The sequence below is a fragment of the Myotis daubentonii genome, chromosome 16 (assembly GCF_963259705.1).
Source record: "Myotis daubentonii chromosome 16, mMyoDau2.1, whole genome shotgun sequence".
NCBI classification, from domain to species: domain Eukaryota; kingdom Metazoa; phylum Chordata; class Mammalia; order Chiroptera; family Vespertilionidae; genus Myotis; species Myotis daubentonii.
In genome coordinates, this window is record NC_081855.1 from 21,004,621 (window position 1) to 21,022,655 (window position 18,035).

At 55.1% G+C, this 18,035-nt stretch overlaps 1 protein-coding gene and 1 long non-coding RNA gene across 5 annotated transcripts in view; one reads left to right on the forward strand and one right to left on the reverse strand.

Moving 5' to 3' along the window:
- The first annotated feature begins 1,647 nt into the window (after positions 1-1,647).
- Positions 1,648-18,035, forward strand: part of TRPV3 (transient receptor potential cation channel subfamily V member 3) — a 35,400-nt gene continuing 19,012 nt past the window's right edge. For all 4 annotated transcript variants that reach the window (XM_059669090.1, XM_059669091.1, XM_059669092.1 and 1 more), the window contains exons 1-7: positions 1,648-1,801; positions 4,875-4,995; positions 10,913-11,017; positions 11,178-11,264; positions 12,002-12,156; positions 12,907-13,083; positions 17,023-17,163. In XM_059669090.1, the coding sequence (XP_059525073.1) occupies positions 4,877-4,995; positions 10,913-11,017; positions 11,178-11,264; positions 12,002-12,156; positions 12,907-13,083; positions 17,023-17,163 (784 nt within the window). In that variant the 5' untranslated portion in view covers positions 1,648-1,801; positions 4,875-4,876. The remainder of the gene's footprint in view (positions 1,802-4,874; positions 4,996-10,912; positions 11,018-11,177; positions 11,265-12,001; positions 12,157-12,906; positions 13,084-17,022; positions 17,164-18,035) is intronic.
- On the reverse strand, positions 12,957-17,933 carry LOC132218210 (uncharacterized). The gene is made up of 3 exons (XR_009449105.1): positions 17,729-17,933; positions 14,647-14,719; positions 12,957-13,091 (listed from the first exon to the last, which is right to left on the reverse strand). It is a non-coding gene; the product is annotated as an uncharacterized LOC132218210 (long non-coding RNA).

Sequence of the window (18,035 nt, forward strand, 5' to 3'; positions counted from 1 at the left end):
TCCTTACAACCTGCCGGGTGGGGTGAGGGCTCCACATTCCTGGAGGGAGACCACCTTCTCCATTCTGAATCCCACCCTGGCCCCTGGCTTCCCTGCCTTGCCTGTCCCCCTGGGGTGTCGCCGTGTGTGGGGTTACATGGGGTTGAGTGTAGACAGCCCAACGGCTGGAGCTGCTGGCTCCATGTGCTTGAGGTAGGCGTGGGGACATGGCTCTGTCTCTGGCTGGGACGTGGCCCCTGCTCCCGCCCCCAGCAGAGCGCGTCCGTCCGCCTCACTCCTGGCTGAGCACAGTGCATGCCTTTTGGGTGGGTGACGGGGCCTTTTTAACCAGTTCCAGCCTGGCCTTTGGGAAATGTGCTGACACCAGGCAAAGCATAAACACTGACATTTGGTGACGGCCTTGCCCCCGGGGTTCTCAGGCAGACAGAAGCCGGCCAGGAGGGGTGAGGGACTCAGTCAGGAGGGGCAATTAACTGAGTAATAGAGGGAGGGCTAGGCTTGGTCCAAGACGGGGCTTTCATGTGGAATTCCAGGCGGCGATGAGGTTTTGAATTGTGCGCATGGGAACCCGAGACCCCCTTTGACTTAAACAACGAAAGCAGCCCCTACATCACGCACACCGGAGGCCTGCTGGCCCCAAGCCAGGCCTCCTGCTCCTTCCTGGGCACGGGGCCTGCTGTCCCATGTCAGAAGCTTGACCCCACCCCTGCCCCTCCCCAGGCTGGCGGGTGGTGGTGATGAGGGATCAAGGGGAAGTCCCCGCTGCATCCGTCACCAGTGCTATCCCTGTCACCAGAGACTTCCTGCTCCATCCCAGTTCCATCTCGCCTGTGGGAACAGGTGTGTAATTCCCGAGAGACGTGGAAACAGGCAGGGCCAGCCAGCCTTGCTCCGCCCCCGTCACAGCTGCGGCCAGAGCGCAGGGAGGGCAGGAGTCTTTCCGGATGCTCTGGCCTGGGAGGCCGGTGTCCGGGGCAGTTGCTGGGAGGATGGATCAGCATGACAAAACCAATCATGGCGAATAGTTGTCAGCATTTATGGAGTTCTTTCTGTTCTCTCTGGGCCTTGTTTTTTGTGGCCTCCCATTTAATCCCCACAGGAACTCAGTGACTTGGGAAGGTGGTTTATTATGCACATTTCACAGGCGAGGAAACAGGCTGGGGAGAGTGACTCGCTGGGTCACCAGTAAGAAATGGCTGAGGTTGTCTGACACCAAGGTCTGTGGTGCATAACTTCTGGTGGGAGCACTGAACGGGGACTTCTGTCTCTCAGGGGACCTGGCTCCAGACTTTGAAGGACTGATACCAAGCCTTAGGGCTGGCCGCCTTGAGGTCACTCAGGCCAGCCCTCAGCTGTGGCCTTGCCTGTGCATTAGGCCCTCCCGCCGGCAGCATCTCACTCCTCACAGCATCCTTGGGAAGGAGGCAGGATGGCTCCTATTTCTCAGATGGGGAAACGGAGGCTCCGGATGGGAAGAGTCGGGACCAGAACTTTGGCCTTGACACCTGCTGCCTCCTCACCTTCTCCTGGGTCAGGGTGAGGCTGCCGTGTGGGCGTGGAGGTGACTCAGGCATGGCACGTGGGCGGGCGGGCACTGCAGCTGTGGCTGGTGGGTGTGGCCTGCCTGGCGCCAAGGGCAGGTGGCCCAGCCAGTTCTGCCTCTGAAGCCTCATTCCAGCCATCTCTCTACCTGTGATGAGAGCCTCCCGCCGCCTCAGCCAGTGCCCCACCGGGGGGCCTTGGGCCCCGGGCATGCGGTGATCTCAGAGCAAGGGCAGCCACCGCCACCCGACCTCACCAGGTGAGTGGCCACACAGGCAGCCAGTGCCCTTCAAAGCCCGGGGGAGTCCAGGGGGACCCCAGCGAGAGGGCCTAAGGGGTCCTCTGGGCCATGTCCACCCTTTGTTGCTAGGCCTCAGGCGAGTGTTGGAGGGAGTGTGAGCCTCTAGCAGGGGGAACAAAGCCAGGCTCCGGCTGAGCGCTTGGCCCTGGGGCGTGTGCCAGGGCACAGGGTCTGATGGAGCCAGGAGCCTTTCGCCGAGGGCCGGGGATCTGGGGAGGGAGAACCTCACAGCTCCCGGGGCCAAGATGAGGCGCCTGTCTTTCCAGCAGGCCCAGGGCTGCGGCTCTGTGGGCAGGAGTGATGGGACTTCAGGATGGGGGAGGCGGCTCTGAGCGGAGAGGGACAGGGCCCAGGCCTTCATTCCACAGGTGCCGGGCCAGAGGCGTGGGGCTCCCTGGGCCTGTGGACAGTGCCCGGGCTGGGGAGACACAGCCTCCCACCTCCCAGGTGGAAGCCTGATCCAGAGAGAGGGATGCTGCGGCATCGAGAGAGTCTGGCTGGTGAGAACGCAGGGCCTCCCGGGTGACTCAGGGAGCTAATGACAGCTGCCGATGTCCCAGTCCGAGTTTTCCTGAGCCACTTTGCCCAGCTGCCCAGTGCTGCCCACACCCATGGGCGGGCCCAGGGCAGAGAGGATGGAGCAGACGGCTGCATGCAGAGAGATACAGGGCCCTTGGGGACCATTCAGCCCATTTCTCAGAGTAGAAAACAGAGGCTGAGGAGGCGTGAGAAACAGGCCTTTCACCCCTCTTCTTTATACTTGGCCTTCACTTCCATGCCTCTGGCCGCTTACAATGGTCTCTCAATGGGCTGCTGCACCTGGCTGGCCTTGAGGCGCTTCCTCCGGCTCCCTGCCCCGAGATGCCCACACTCCTGGCCAAAGGCGTCGGTGAAGACTCCTCCTCTCCCCAGGTTGCTCACCTTTAGTGTGTGTGTGTGTGTGTGTGTGTGTGTGTGTGTGTGTAGGGGCTGTGACATTTGTAAACCGCACTCCAGTCTGACGACAGCCTGCTCCAGACACCTCCTCCAGGAAGCTCTCTCTTCTTTGGGGCAGGATCACCAGTGGCCCCGGTTCCACTCCGCCCAACGGGGCTCTTACAGAAACCTGTCCCTCACCCCCACCTCCCTGACTCCGAGGGAGTTCCCTCAGTGCTGCTCGAGCTGAGAATGGCCCCCGTTAACTACAGAGTCACCTCCTGTCCACACAACCCTTTCCCATGGCCAGCCCACCCTTCCCATCCTGATGGCCCCCACAGCAGCCTCCCCTGGCCCGCGCCTCTGGTCTCCCCGTCCCACACGCAGCCTGCTCTCTCCAAGGTGGCTGTCTCCTATGTAACCCGGGGCCTTCCCATGTCCCCCGCTGCCCTGGGGCTCTGCCACAGCACCTGGCTGGCGTCCAGGTCCTCACAACTTGACCCAACCTGCTCCCAAGCCTCTTGCTATCGGGGCTCCCCATGAACAACCACACCAGCTCCTTACCACTCGCTCAACTTTTTGACCCCTGGCCTTGGCATTGTCCTTCCTCCAGTCTCCTTAGAAGATGCATCGGCCCCTCTTTCCAGCATCTCCCTCCCACCAGCGCGCAATCCAGCCACACTGTCAATAAAGCAGGTCTGGACGGAGAGGCCGCCTCCTCAGTTGCTCCCTCCACGCGAACAGACAGACACAAGGCTGGTTGCACTGTGCTTTGTGTGGGCAAGAGAGAGCTGGTCAGTGTGTGAGCTACAGAGACCACCAGGTGCTGAGAAATCCAGAAACCAGGGGGGGCTGAAGCTGTGTCATTAGGAGCACAGTGTCTAGAGCAGCGGTTCTCAAACTTCCTAATACAGTTCCTCATGTTGTGGTGACCCCCAATTTCATTGTTACAAATTGAACATAATTAAAGCGTAGTGATTAATCACAAAAACAATATGTAATTATATATGTGTTTTCCAATGGTCTTAGGCAACCCCCGTGAAAGGGTCGTTCGACCCTCAAAGAGGTCGCGACCCACAGATTGAGAACCGCTGGTCTAGAGCAAAGGAGGTTACAAGTCCTATTCTGTCACGGAGAGCTCTGAACACAAAATCCGAGATGAGCATTGAGAAAACAGCATTTGGCCTGGCTGGTGTTTCTCAGTGGTTAGCGCACTGGCCTACAGACCAAAGGGTCTCGGGTTCGATTTCCTGTCAAGGGAATGTACCTGAGTTGCAGATTTGATTCCCAGCCTTGGTCGGAGCACGAGCTGGAGGCGACCAGTCGATGTGTCTCTCACATCGATGTTTCTCTCTCTCTCTCTCTCCTCCATCCCTCCCTCCCTCCCTTCCACTCTGTCTAAAAAAAATCAATGGAAAAACATCTTCGGGTGAGGACGGACAAACAAACTAACAAACAAATAAGATAAAGCAGAGCTTATTCTCAGCAAGCTACCCAGAGATTGGCGGGGCTGGACATGAGCAGGGGGCTGGAGCAGGGGGCAGGGAGCAGGGGGTAGGGAGCAGGGAGCAGGGAGCAGGGGGCAGGGGGCAGGGGGCAGAGAGCAGGGGGCAGGGAGCAGGAAGCAGGGGGCAGAGGGCAGGGGGCAGGGGGCAGGGGGCAGGGAGTAGGGAGCAGGGAGCAGGGAGCAGGGAGCAGGGGGCAGGGGGCTGGAGCAGGGAGCAGGGAGCAGGGAGCAGGGAGCAGGGGGCAGGGGGCAGGGAGCAGGGGGCAGGGAGTAGGGAGCAGGGAGCAGGGAGCAGGGGGCAGGGGGCAGGGAGCAGGGAGCAGGGAGCAGGGGGCAGGGAGCAGGGGGCAGGGGGCAGGGAGCAGGGGGCAGGGGGCAGGAAGCAGGGAGTAGGGAGCAGGGGGCAGGGGGCAGGGGGCAGGGAGCAGGGGGCAGGGGCAGCTTCAGGGACAGTCTCCCTGTCCCTGAGAGCGGTTGGTGGCCTGGGAAGGGAGCGAGTGAGCTCCCCATCCTAGGGGTATAAACAAGGGCCCCAGGGAGTCTGAAGCCCCCAAAGCTCCTCCATGCCCCTGAGTCAACCCGAGCATCTGTGCTGTGATTGTGTTCTAGCCATGAATGCCCACCCCAAGGAGATGGTGCCCCTCATGGGCAGAAAAGCCACCGTCACCAGTGGGAACCAAGTCGTCCTACAGGAGAAGCGGCCAGCGGAGATCACCCCCACTAAGAAGAGGTAGGACGGGGAGGCTTGGGCCTGGGTGGTGTGTGGGCCGGACCGGAGAGGTTCAGCCTCATCTGCGGTGGCCTGGTGCCCAACCAAGTATAACCGGGTGGGCGGGGAAACCATGGCGTAGACTCAGGGGGCCGAGCCGGGAGGTCAGTGTGACTGGAATCATCAGGGAGGTGTCAGGGGCACTGGGGCAGGAATCGTTAGGAAGACTCCTGGGGAAGGTAAGGGATTGCTGGAGCCATCTGGAGACAAGGGGAAAAAGGTGGGTGGACATTACAGGTGGTCGGGACCCCATACTGGGTACTATTTTCATGCACATCCATTGTGTGCCCAGCCAGGTCCCTCACCCTAACGCCACCTGTGTAATGGGGACACCAGCAATGGCACCGACGCGTAGGATGATGGTTAATTGGGATCGTGCCATCCAAGTACTCAGCCCGGTGCCTGACCCGCAGTCAGTGTCCAGCACATGTTGGCATTGATAGTATTTTTGTAACCTTGAGCTTCATTGTCATCAACACTCCACAGGGCCCTTGGGAACGGGGCAGGGCTAGGATGTTTTGACCACTTCCCAGTTGGGAACATGGAGCAGGGAAAGTACTTCTCCAGGGTCACACCTGGCCCCTGAGCTGCCTCCACTGTTGTCCCCTGACCCCCTCGGCCTATTTGTTGCCCCTCAAACCTGAATGCCCCTCCTCCACCCCAGCTGTGCTTCCCCTGGCCCTGGGGTGGGCTGACTGGTCTAGGCTGGCCCATTTGCCTTGCCTACTCTGCCCCTGTCCCAGGCCCACTCTTGGCCAGAGGTGAGCTTGGTGCTTTCCCTTATATTGGTTGGAGTAATAATCACTGAGGTCTTCTATGTATCAGGTCTGGGGCAGGGACCAGTGAGGAGTCCCATGTGGTTGAAGTGCTGGGTGGGTGGGGGAATTTGAGGAGATGAGTTCCATTGGGGCTGGGCCTTGGTGGTGGGTTAAGGAGAGTGGACAAAACTAAGTGGGGAGCCATAGAGGGTTTGGTGTGAAAGGAAGGGCATGGAGAAATTTGCATTTTGGAAAGGATACTCTGGGTGATCTGCATGGATGACGGATTGGAGGAGAGACTGTTGGGAAGTGCAGGCGGTGAGGTCTGAGCCTGGGTGGTTAGGGGTAGAGAAAAGGGGACCGATCAGAGAGGTATTATGATCGTGGGGTCCGCGGGATCAACTATGGAAGGGGAGGGAGAATGAGGAACAAAAGACATCCCCTTCTTCTGATGGGGGGACCTGGAGGGATGATGGGACCATCTCGGATGGGCATGTCAGAGGAGAAGGGGCAAGGTCAGGGGGAATAAGCCAAGTTCAGGTGTGAAATGTTGGCTGAGAGGTGCCCATGGGACATCCAGATGGAAGCTCCATCCGGGAGCACAGGAGAGAAAATTCGGAGGTCAGACATGGAGATCAGACAGGTCTCAGTAGGATCATGGGGCGGCTTGGATCTCGGTGGGCTTGTCTGAGTAAGAGCAGAGAGATCCTTGAGCCAAGCCCCAAACCATCACCCTCCTGCCTCTCTTCCCCTCCCCCTCCCTCTCATGTTCCCAGAGGAGGTTTGAGTCTCAGGATTGAGGACAGGTTTTCAGGAAAATCCCAGGTTCTTCCAGCAGTCAAGCTGTGATTTTGAGCCCATGCCTGTTCGTGAACTTAACTCTAGGTTCCGCTCTGCCTACGGCCTTAATCAGCCAAGGGCCTGGGTGTGGGATGTCACCTTTTCCTCAGGACGTGGTGGCCCCTTCTCCTTCTGGAAGGCCTTTTAAGAGCCGTTATGTGTGCCGGCTTCTCCCAAGACCCTGAAAATGTGGGCATCTCCCTCAGAACTGAGGATAGAGCTCCTCAGGTCTAGAAAGAAAAAAAAGAAAAATTATATGTAAATAAAGATGGCAATTGTGACCACTCAGGAAATATGAACTAAGTGGTGGAATTGAAGGCATCAGGAAATGTAGATCGGGGAGAGATTTTTTCCTGAACCAGCATGCCACTCCCGTGAGTAGCTGGCACGGTGACCATCTTACTGGGCAAGGTGATGCCCAGGGACAGCGATGAGGCTGATAAAGGCTGTGGAGGAGTTGGCCTCCTGGCGCTCAGAGCGCTTGGGCATTTATTGGGACAAAGCAGGGAGACAGGCTCCTCCCTAGCCCTGGGGCTGCTTGAGGGAGTAGCTCTTTGCCTTCAAAGAGGCAGAAATGCAGGAGAAATAATGCAGAGCTGCCTGCTCACCTGTGTTAACAACATCCAGGTGGTGCCCTTTGGTCTGGGCCAAAGGTAGAAATAAGCAAGCAGCACCTGCTGCAGATCAGGAGCCAGGATGTCACAAGACCTTGCCATCTGCTCGTGATGGAGGGTGAGAGGTGGCATGTGCGGTGCAGGTAGGATAGGCCTGGGACAGGCCTTCATGGTCCAGCAGCTCCCAGGAGTTAGATCCTGGCTCTTACCACTCTCCTTCCAAGCCCCCAAAGACTTCCTTTCTCAGACACAGCCCCTACCTCCCTTCCAGGTGCTTCTCTCATGCTGCTCTTTCTGCTTCCAGGGCTTTTCCCAAACCACAGGCCCATTTCAAGATCCTGCCCAAATCTCACCCAACAGATCACAGAACCTTCCCCATCCCTGTCCTCAACTGGGAGGACCTTCTCCTCCCCTGAGCTCCTATAGTCTCTCTGAACAGGTAGCACAGTTAGTTATTAGGACAATGTCTTAGCTCTGGTTGAGATCTCTGAGGTCAGCGCCTCTCGAGAGGTCATCTCTTCCCTTCCTGCCCCCAGGTTTCCTATGCAGAGCATACTCATAGTTATGGAGTAAGTGGGTGAGTCAGTGAAGGAGCAGGCAAGACAAGGAGAGGGGTGGGTGGGTTGATGAGTAAGCAGCCTGTTGGCTCAGCACAGTCCCTCAGCATCAGTGAGAACACCTCACGGCGGGGAGATGAGGACACACTCCTTCCCTGCCCTCGGGCCCTCAGTCTCAAGGCCTGGAGTGGATAGATACTTTCATGATTTGTTTTTCTGGACCGTTCTTAAGACCCCTGTGGGCTCTGGGAGGAGGCCCTGAGAAGGAGGAGGAGTGGAGGAGAGCCAAAGGACTTCTCCCCAGCTTCTTGTGTAAAACTGAGAATGAGAGGTGAGGACTTTGGGCAACTGAGAGCCTAGTGGGAGTCACTTGAGGGTTGCAACCTCCAAACAGCATTTGCAGGGTAAGGTTGTGTTGGTCTGTTTGCTTATTAGTCCAGCTCACCAGTCTCTCTATTCACATACTTATGCACCCAACTAAGTCCTCAGCCTCCTTCCCTTCCTTCCTTCCTTCCTTCCTTCCTTCCTTCCTTCCTTCCTTCCTTCCTTCCTTCCTTCTTTCCTTCCTCCCTTCCTTTTTAACTACCTTCCTTCCTTTCTTCCCTCCTTCCATTTTCCTTTCCTTTCCTTTTCCTTCCTTCCTTCCTTTTTCCTCCCTCCCTTCCTCACTCCCTCCCTTTCATCCATTCATGAATTCAGCATCTATCCATCTATTCATTCATCCACTCATCTGTCCATCTATTCCACCAGCCATTCTTCTTTTCATTCATTTATCTTTCACTCATTGCCTATTCATCTCCCTGTTCATCCATTTAGTTTCTTCTGAGTGTCAGGACCAGTGTTGGGTTCTGGTGAATCAAGGATAAAACAACTGTAGTTTCTGCACTGAGAAACTTGTAGCTGAAGGACAGTGCATTATTTAGATCAAGGAAAGCAATGGCTGCCTGGTTGGTGTTGCCCAGTGGTTAAGCGTTGGCCCATGAACCAAGAGGTCGCCACTTTGATTCCTAGGCAGGGAATATACCTGAGTTGCGGGCCTGATCCCTGGTGGGAGGCTTGTAGGAGGCAGGCAATCGATGTTTCTCTCTAATCAATGTTTCTATCTCTTTATCCCTCTCCCCTCCTTTCTAAAAGTCAATTAAAAAAGAAAAGCAATGGCCTCATTGTGCTGTGCCCTGGTCTGATCATTGGAGCCAGTTTCGGCCAACCCACTAGAACAGTAACTCTGTGAGGAGAGAGATTTTGCACAAGTGTTCACCACTATATTCCCAGTTCCTAGAACAGTGCCTGGCACATTGTAGGTGCTCAACAAATATTTGTTGAGTAAATGTACTGCTGAGGAGCCCAGACAGGCAGGGATAGCTTTGGGGTGGCTATTGTGGGGGCACTGCAGGGGGCAGGGGAATGGTGCTTGGACTCGATGACCTCTGATGCCCATTTCACCTGGACAGTCCATAAGTGATTACCCCAGCGTTCTCCTGATCCAGACTCCAAGCCCTGAGGGGTCACCTGACCCGGCCATTCTCTACCCAGGTGAGGACACTTGGCCCTGCGATGGCAAGAGACCACCTGGGGTCACATAGGAGGCAGAGGCAGAGGCAGAGGCAGAGGCAGAGCCAGAATAGAACCCAGGCCTTAGGATCCCAGCCAGGGGTTTACTCCTTCCTTTGTCTTCTCTTTTGGAAGAGGATCTGATTTTAGGTCAGGCCAGAAGGTTCCTCTTGGTGGGCAGGAGACAGGAAGGTGAGGGCCAATGTATCAGCCGACACTGCCCCCACCCCACTTATGCCCATTTCTGGATTAGTTGAGCCTTCTAGGCTTGTCTGTGGCTGGAGGAGAGGAGAGGAGAGGGATCCCCCAGGCTCGGCCTGGGTCTCCTTCCTGCCTGCCCCACCCCAGGGGTAGCTGTGTTGGGTGCCTCCCTCTGCAGCTAATTCCTGGAGCTGGTTTAGTGGGAAGCAGACCCGGAGGGCTGAGGGGAGAGCAGAGCAGCATGGAGAGTGGCATGAGCCCGAGGCTGGACGTGAGGAGTCAGGTTCTCTGACTAACTTGGCTTTTATGCTCAGGGGTGACTGTGGATGAGTGGCTTCTCCATGCTGGGCCTTGGTTCCCCCTTCTGTAGAATGGGCCCACCATCCCTCCTCTGCTCTCCTCCCTTGAGCTTGGTATGACTGGGACTGTACTTTGGGAGCTCTTCTGTGGTCTTGGGTATTGATCCTCTGGGCCTGGGAGGGAGGCAAGCAGCAAAGATGCTTAGGAGAGAGGCCACCTGGTCAGGAGGCCCAGTCCAGGCCAGGGCACGGAGCCAGGGCACAGCCAGCACTTGCACTGCAGCGGCCATGGGTGGGGTGTTGCTGCCACCGAGGTCATCCTCAGCCTGATCCTCACCATCCAGGTTGTCATGAGAAGGCATGTCTCTGAGTGTAATTGTGGGTTCTGAGAGCATGCGTGTCTGCATTTGTGGGTGTGTCTGAAGGCGGGCCCCTCCCTCACCCTCCACTGCTCCTCACCTCCACTTCCAAAGTGCTTTCCTGAATTTTCCTTCCTGACAAGGATTCCCAGCATGAGAGATGATAGAAGGTGGGGTGGGGACTGTACCTGAGCAGCCAGTGTAACGCCAAGATAGGCCCCTGTACATCTCAGGCTCTTGGGACTTCTCCGGAAGGTTCAGCTTCAGGCCTGAGGTGGGCGGGGCAATGGGGGCTAAGGGGTGGGGATGGAGGAATTAGCTCCCATTGGCATGTTCCCCATCCCTGCTGAGTCCTTTGCACCTGGAGGCAGCTGCAGACAGGAAAACCCCCCTTAGGTGGCAGGCCACCCCAGCAGAGACCACTGGATTCATCCAGCCAGTGTTTCTAGTGAGAAGTCACCCAGAGCAGCTTTAAATCCAGGCTCTGCCACCTACCAGCTGTGTGACCTCAGAGCCTCCACATGCCCACCTATGAAATGCGGGTGAGAGGACAATACCCACCTCTCAGGGCTGCTGTGAGGCCCGGAGTCCAGCATGGAGCTGGTGGAGTGGGCCACACCCTTGGCAGCAGGGTTGCAGGACCCGCAGGGGGAAAGGCCCTGCCCCCGCTCTAATGGCCTTGCTTGGTTGTCCCCCTAGCGCGCACTTCTTCCTGGAGATTGAAGGGTTTGAGCCCAACCCCACAGTCGCCAAGACCTCTCCCCCCATCTTCTCCAAGCCGATGGATTCCAACATCCGGCAGTGGTGAGTACCACCCGCTGCCCAGCCCCCTGCCCCGGCTGGCCCTCCGCTCCAGAGGATGGCAGTGACTGGCCCTGGGCCAATGGCCGGGCCTGGTTGAGGCGTGCTAACATGGTTCGTCTTTAAAGTCACCCCCTTTCCGTCTCTTCCCTCTCCCCTCCAGCCTCTCTGGCAACTGTGATGACATGGACTCCCCGCAATCCCCTCAGGATGATGCGACAGAGACCCCATCCAATCCCAACAGCCCCAGGTGAGCCTGCCCTCCCCTCCTCCCAGTGCCCACCAGGCAGATGCCGGGAGGACAGGCACTGGGACCCTGAGGAAAGAGAAAGAAGCCGCCATTCTTGGGGCCGGGGACAAATGCCGGGGCCCATGGCTGTGATGGGTAGGAAATTTACTGGGGGAGGGGAGTGTTACACTTGAGAAGCTGTAAAAGTAATACCCATCCATTACAGCAGGCAGCGCAAGGGGAACTTCATGCAATACCATGTATGCAAATTTAAAATGCATGGTCTGCCTATGGCCTGGAGGATGGTGGGGAAACACCAAACAAGTGTACGTTTTGCAAGAACACACACACACAAAGGATACCTGTCAACGCGTTACCATGGTTGCCTATTTGGAGTGTGGGGGCGGGGAGGGGTAGATAAAAACATTCAAACAACACAAAACATGAAAATGAAATGTTCCTTCCCCTAATCCCATACTTTCAAGGTAATTACAGGCACCCTTCCTATTCATTACTGTGTGTATCCAAATAGGCATTTTGATAAATGTGGTTGCATTTGGATTAGAAGGGGAGACTGCGTAGATGCCTTGGATCCCAGGGGCCTGGAGTGCGAATGGAGGGGTTCCTAGGCACTGTGACAGCACGCGGAGATGTTGGGGGTGCAGTGTCCTGTAGGCACGGCAGCTCTGGTGGGAAACGAAGGGAGGGTAGGGGTGGGGGTGCACGTGCGGTGAGTTGGAAACCTTTTCTGGCCTCAGTGCAAACCTGGCCAAAGAAGAGCAGAGGCGGAAAAAGAAGCGGCTGAAGAAGTGCCTCTTTGCGGCTGTGTCCGAGGGCTGCGTGGAGGAGCTGGTGCAGCTGCTGGTGGAGCTGCAGGAGCTTTGCAAGAGGCGCCGCAACCTGGACGTGCCCGGTCAGTGCCAGGCCCTGGCAGAGGGTGCGGGGCTGGGGTCCCTGCTTGGCTCCTGCTGTCCACCTTCCCTCCCACCGACCCGTGGGGCTGGCGTGTGAGGAGCCTTGAGTGCTGGGTTAGGGGCTTTGAGCCTGACTCTGCGGGCAATGGGGAGCCATGGAGGGGTTTAGACAGGTGAGGGTCATGTTCTGGCTACTGCCTGGAGGATGGGGGTGAAGCTGGAGGAGGCTGCTGTCCAGGTGGAGTTAGGACCCCAGCGGAGGGCTGAGGGAGGGGAACAGCATTCAGGCGGCGATGCTGGCAGGATGCAAGGACGTGGGCAGTGAGGGAGAGGAAGGAGTCGGGTGGTGCCATTGGTGACTTGGTGGATGGTGGAGCCCAAGCTGTCGAGGGGACTAGGGGAGTAGCAGTTTAGGGCGAGTCGTTGAGCTCTATTTGTCAGCTACCAGGAGGGGCAGGCTGGAGACTTCAGGATGTTTGTCTACTTCTAGACAGTGGGAAGCCATGGGTACTGGTAAGATTGCCTCCTGCCAGGGAGAGGGTGAAGAAGCCAAAGAATGAAAGATGAGGCTCTCCTGGGCCTCTGGGAGGGAGGAGCCAGCAAAGGAGCTGGAGAGTGGGGTGTGTAGGCTCCGGGAGGCTAGCAGGGGCCATGCACAAGGTCTTGAGGTCTGAGGCTGCAGCTCCCACACCCTGGGCTCCCCTCCTCTGGGCCCCTCCTGCAGCTCCACCCTGTGATCTCGCCGGCAGACTTCCTCATGCACAAGCTGACGGCCTCAGACACAGGGAAGACCTGCCTGATGAAGGCCTTGCTGAACATCAACCCTAACACCAAGGAGATCGTGCGGATCCTGCTCGCCTTTGCCGATGAGAACGACATTCTGGGCAGGTTCATCAACGCCGAGTATACCGAGGAGGCCTACGAAGGTACCTGCCTGGGGGAGGGGTGTGCAGACAGTGGGTGACGGCCAGGCCACACAGATCATTGAAAGCCCAAAGCTCATGGCGTGGCACTCGGCACTCTTCCTTCCTTCATTTGGCAAATAATTTTGAGCACCGACCACATGCCAGGCATTGTTTTTGGCACCGGGGTGCAGTGGCGAACATGACAGATGAAGGCCATGGCTCTACAGAAGGTAATTTTATATGGAAAATGCTTTGAAAATAAAATGAAAGAGGTTAATGTGACCGAAAGTAACCGGGGATGGGCAACTTTAGGGCGGATGGTCAGAGAGGTGACCTTTGACCCGAGGTCTGTCTGATGAGAGGGATCCAGACCAAGGCAAGGGCACTGGCTCGAGATAGGAAGGAACTAGGTACATTGGAGTGATGGAGAAAGAAAGCTGGAGATGAGGGTAGAGAGCAGGGCGGGGCCAACACATGGCAACTATTAGTGTCATCACTGTCATTATTATCAACTGCCCCAGTTGGGTCTCAATTTTGTGGTTTCTCTCTCAGATGGACCAGGGAGGAGCAAGGAGACCCCCTGGGGTAGTGTTTCCCTGCCCAGGAAATATGTTGTGAATAATCAGTAAGGTGGATCCTCATTTGAATCTTTGGAGTCAGTAAACATCCCGTTAGGATCTAATGAGATGCTTGTGGCAAAAATGTTGGGCTCAAGGATTACGGATGCTGCCTTACTGAAATGCCAGGGGCACGAAGCTTCTCAGCTTTTTGCAGGTGGGAGTCTAGGTTGGGCCCTTACCTTTTCTCATGGGATAAAGTCATTATTTATTTATTTAAACTCTGCACAGTTTCATAAGAGTTTTTGTTACATAAAACAAGTCAAGGATTATGAAAAACTAAAAGCTATCAATTTGGAAGAGAGGAAAGTCAGGGAATATTGTTGCAACTGAGTGCAGAACTGCACATTGAGTTCCCTGGTAGCCACAGCAAAGAGAGAAAGGGAATGCGCTATATAATGTTTCAGCCTGTCACTCGGGAGTTGATACTAGCCCTGTAGCCAAGGAGGGTTAGGCCAGTGCCTCAAGCTTCTCTGTCCTGAATCGTCTCCCTTTTCAGGCCCTCTTTTCTTCTTGTCAGTCTTGTAGGGACGTACAGACTCCTACTTCTAGCAGCATGTTCTCCTTGAGGGCAGGGATGGACTTTGCCTTCCCCATAGTGGATCCTCTGATGCCCTCGGGGTCTCACATCAGAGGTCCTTAATAAATACGTTTTGAATGAGTGACTACATGAAGATTAGTGTCTCTATTAAGGCTTTGCTGTCCTGGCTGCAAATCCTGCCTCTCTCCTTTCTCAGCCTCCCCTTGTCCTTTCCTTCTGTCATGAATCTATGTCTTGCTGGTGGGTTGGTGGGGGGCTGTGGGCACCCAGTCTTTCTCTGCATGGTGGGAAGAACCATTTACCCCTGTCTACCCAGACACAACCCTCTCCCCTACTCTTCCTCCTGATGGTAGCTGCTGATACCTTCCCTCCCCTGTTCTAGGCACTTCTTGCACCAGGGACTGCAACAGTAGCACTTTTCCTTACCTTGGGCATCAACTGGCCTTTCTGAGCCTCAGTTTCCCCATCTGGCAGAGGCTGATATTTCCTCTCTATACTGCTAAGAGGATACAATGACATCTTTTAAAATATTATTTTTAGCATTTTATCAGAGGCCTTCAGGGACTTACTTTTAAAAAAGCAATTTAATTAAATTTTTTATTGAAAAATTTAAGCATACATTTGAAATATTAGCATAATGAACCTCTAGATATTCATCAGTGAGATTCAGCATAGCAATTTATTTTTAATTGCATAAATAGTACGTGAATAGAATTTCATTGTAAAACATTCGAATATTTTAATTAAGTTAAAGAGGAACGCTTCGCTTGTTTCTCACTCTCTTCTCCAGAGATGATTAGTATGGGGTGTATGCTTTGAGGACGTTCCTAGGTTTTTGACATATGTGTGTATGTGCACATACAAAGAGATAACTATTTATTCATTTACCTACTTATTTAACGCAGAGCAGTGATAAATAAGTTGTACTGTTCTACAACTTGCCTTTTGGGGGTTAACTATACATCTTTGACACCTTCTCATGCCAGAATATGAAAGTCTGCCTCCTCTTTGCCTGCTTAGTCTGAGTATAACTGTGCTGTGGCTAATTTCACCCTTTTCCCGTGGACAGACATCCAGGTCGTTTCCAATATTTTGTTATGAGAACGTCTCGATGCACACTCTTCTCTATGACCTTGTGCACAGTGAACACGAGTCTTAGGGAAAGACTGTGAACTGGCCTTTCTGGGTCCAGAGGCATGCACATTAAAATTAGAATGGTTACTGCCCCGGCCAGTGTGGCTCAATTGATTGGGTGCCATCCTGTGCACTGAAAGGTTGCTGGTTCGACTTCTAGTCAGGGCACATGCTTGAGTTTCGGGCTCAATCCCTGGTAAAGGGCGTGCAGAAGGCAGCCAATCTATGTTTTGCTCTCACACTCATGTTTCTATCTTTCTCTCCCTCTCCCTTCCTCTCTCTCTCTCTAAAAAAAAAAAAAAAAAAAATTAGAATGCTTGACAAATTTGCCACCAAAAAGTATTACTTCACTCTCCCCTCACAAAAGAATACAAAGGTACTCCTTCTCCATACTCTTCACTAATCCTTTTTAAAAAAGTCTTTAACTCATTAGGTTCAAATTTTCATTTTCCTGATTACCAGTGATTCTGAATATCTTTCAGTTTCTTTATTGCCCATGTGTATTTTCTTCTCTGAGGGGTTCTTAATATTCTTTTCTTGTTTCCTTTTAGGTTGTTTGTCTTTTTATTGATTTGCAGAGCTCTTAATATATTATGGACTTTAAAAAAAATACATGGTCTCTTTTATATGTCTCAAATATTTTCCCTGGCCTACCAGTTGCCTTTCAACTTTCTTTAAGATGTCTTTCAAAATACAGAAATATTTAATTTTTATGTAAGCAAACATGTCAGTTTTTTATTTATGGTTTCTACATTTTGGATCTTGCTTAAGAAGGTTTTCTGTACCAAAGGGTTAGTTATAAACAAATTTTCCAATTAAAAAAAAAAAAGCTTAGTTCTTTAACCCACCAGGAATTTATTTTTATGCCTGGCAAGACAGCAGCTCTTTGGGAAATACTGTTTCTGGTGGGACATTCTGAGATACAGCCCCTGCCCCCCAACACACACACACACACACACACACACACACACACACACACACACGGGAGGGTTCTGAAGGCTCTACCAACAGGGTTAATGTCCCTTCTCCACCTCCCTGCTCCTGAGCCCTGTTCCGTGCCTCAGTCACCAGCACCAGTCACCCAGCTCCCAGGCCAGACACCCCTACTTCCCCAAGCCCCACAGACCACCTGAGGGCTCTTTCTCTTAGGGTTCTTGGCTCCACCAGCAGAGTTCCACATAAGTCTGGGATCTTGTTAAGACCTCCTCCAGTTTTGCAGCCAGAAAAAATGCACACGTCCTAAACCCCAAACTCGGGTCATGTCACTTCCCTGCTTCCACACCTGCTGACTCCCTGGCACTTAGGCTCAGGTTCTAAGGTTCACCCGGCTTAGCAGGCCTTGAGCTGGCCCCACCAGCCTTGTTTAAACTTACCCGATTGGGTCTACATAAGCCACTCTGGGAAGGCCCTCAGCGCGGGGACTGGATGCAGAGCCCCTGCCCTGGTCGTGGAGCGCCCCCTCCTGGGTGGTAGCGAGACTGCGCTGCTGCGGAAGGAGAAGCAAAACTGCATCCCGCGGGCACTGTGCCCCCAGCTGGCACCAACACCAGACAGGCGGCTTACTTCGCCACAGTTCCGTGGAGGGTGGGAAGGAGGCCAGGCAGGGTGTCACCAGGGTCTCAGCCCTGAGCAGCCCCCGACCCCCACCCCACCCCACCCTGTCCGCAGGGCAGACGGCGCTGAATATCGCCATCGAGCGGCGGCAGCGGGACATCACAGCGCTGCTCATCGCAGCCGGCGCCGACGTCAACGCCCACGCCAAGGGGGTCTTCTTCAACCCCAAGTACCAGCACGAGGGCTTCTACTTCGGTGGGTGCCGCCGCCGGGCTGGGGCTGGGGCTCGGGGTCCGGAAGGAGGGCGGAGGGAGGGGCCGCCGCACAGACTCGGCCCCCAGAGGCGCTAGGGGCTGGGGGCTGGAGGCCGGCTCTGAGCTGTCCCGAGAGCAGAACCTGGTCCAGTGTGGGGGCAGGGGCGACCCTTCTGAATTGGGCCAGAGAGAGGGCGGGCTGGGAGGTGGCGAGCCTGCAGTCGGGGAGAGTCTAAGAAGGCACCCCCGGGAGGGAGAGCAAGCAGAGCCCTGGGTCCCAGGCGCAGAGCAGGCTCTGGGCGGGGGAATGAGCGGCCCAGTGTAGGAGGACTGGTGTGGGCGTCCTGGCTGCCCGCTCAGCCTGTGCCCTGTGCTCAGTCCTCAGGACTGCAAGCGGAGTCAACAGTGAGAGCATGAAAAGTCTCCCACTGTCCACAAATGCATACCGCCAGGCTAGGGCAGGAAACAAACAGCTCCGTCACACCAAGAATTGTCCTGGTACAATTGTCCTGTAGTCAACCTGGCTTCTCGCCCCACCCAGCCCTGACTGACTGACAAACACTGACCTGTTTCCTCTTCTGGGTGGTTCCTGCATCAGCCGGGCTAGATGGGTCTGGGTGGCCTTGAGGGCAGGTCTTGTCCAGTCCGTTGCCCAGTATCAGGTCTGGCTGACGCCGGTGTTGGGGAACATTTGGGGGGTGGGATGAAGAAAGGGAACAGGACGGAGTTTGGGAGGTGAGCCGCAGGAGACCTGCTATCCCGTCCTGGTTCTGCCCCAGGCTTGCGGTGTGACCAGGTGTGAGTCACCTGCCTTCGTTCTTGAATATTTCTCGAGCACTCACTGTACAGTATACAGAAGGTACTGTTCTAGAT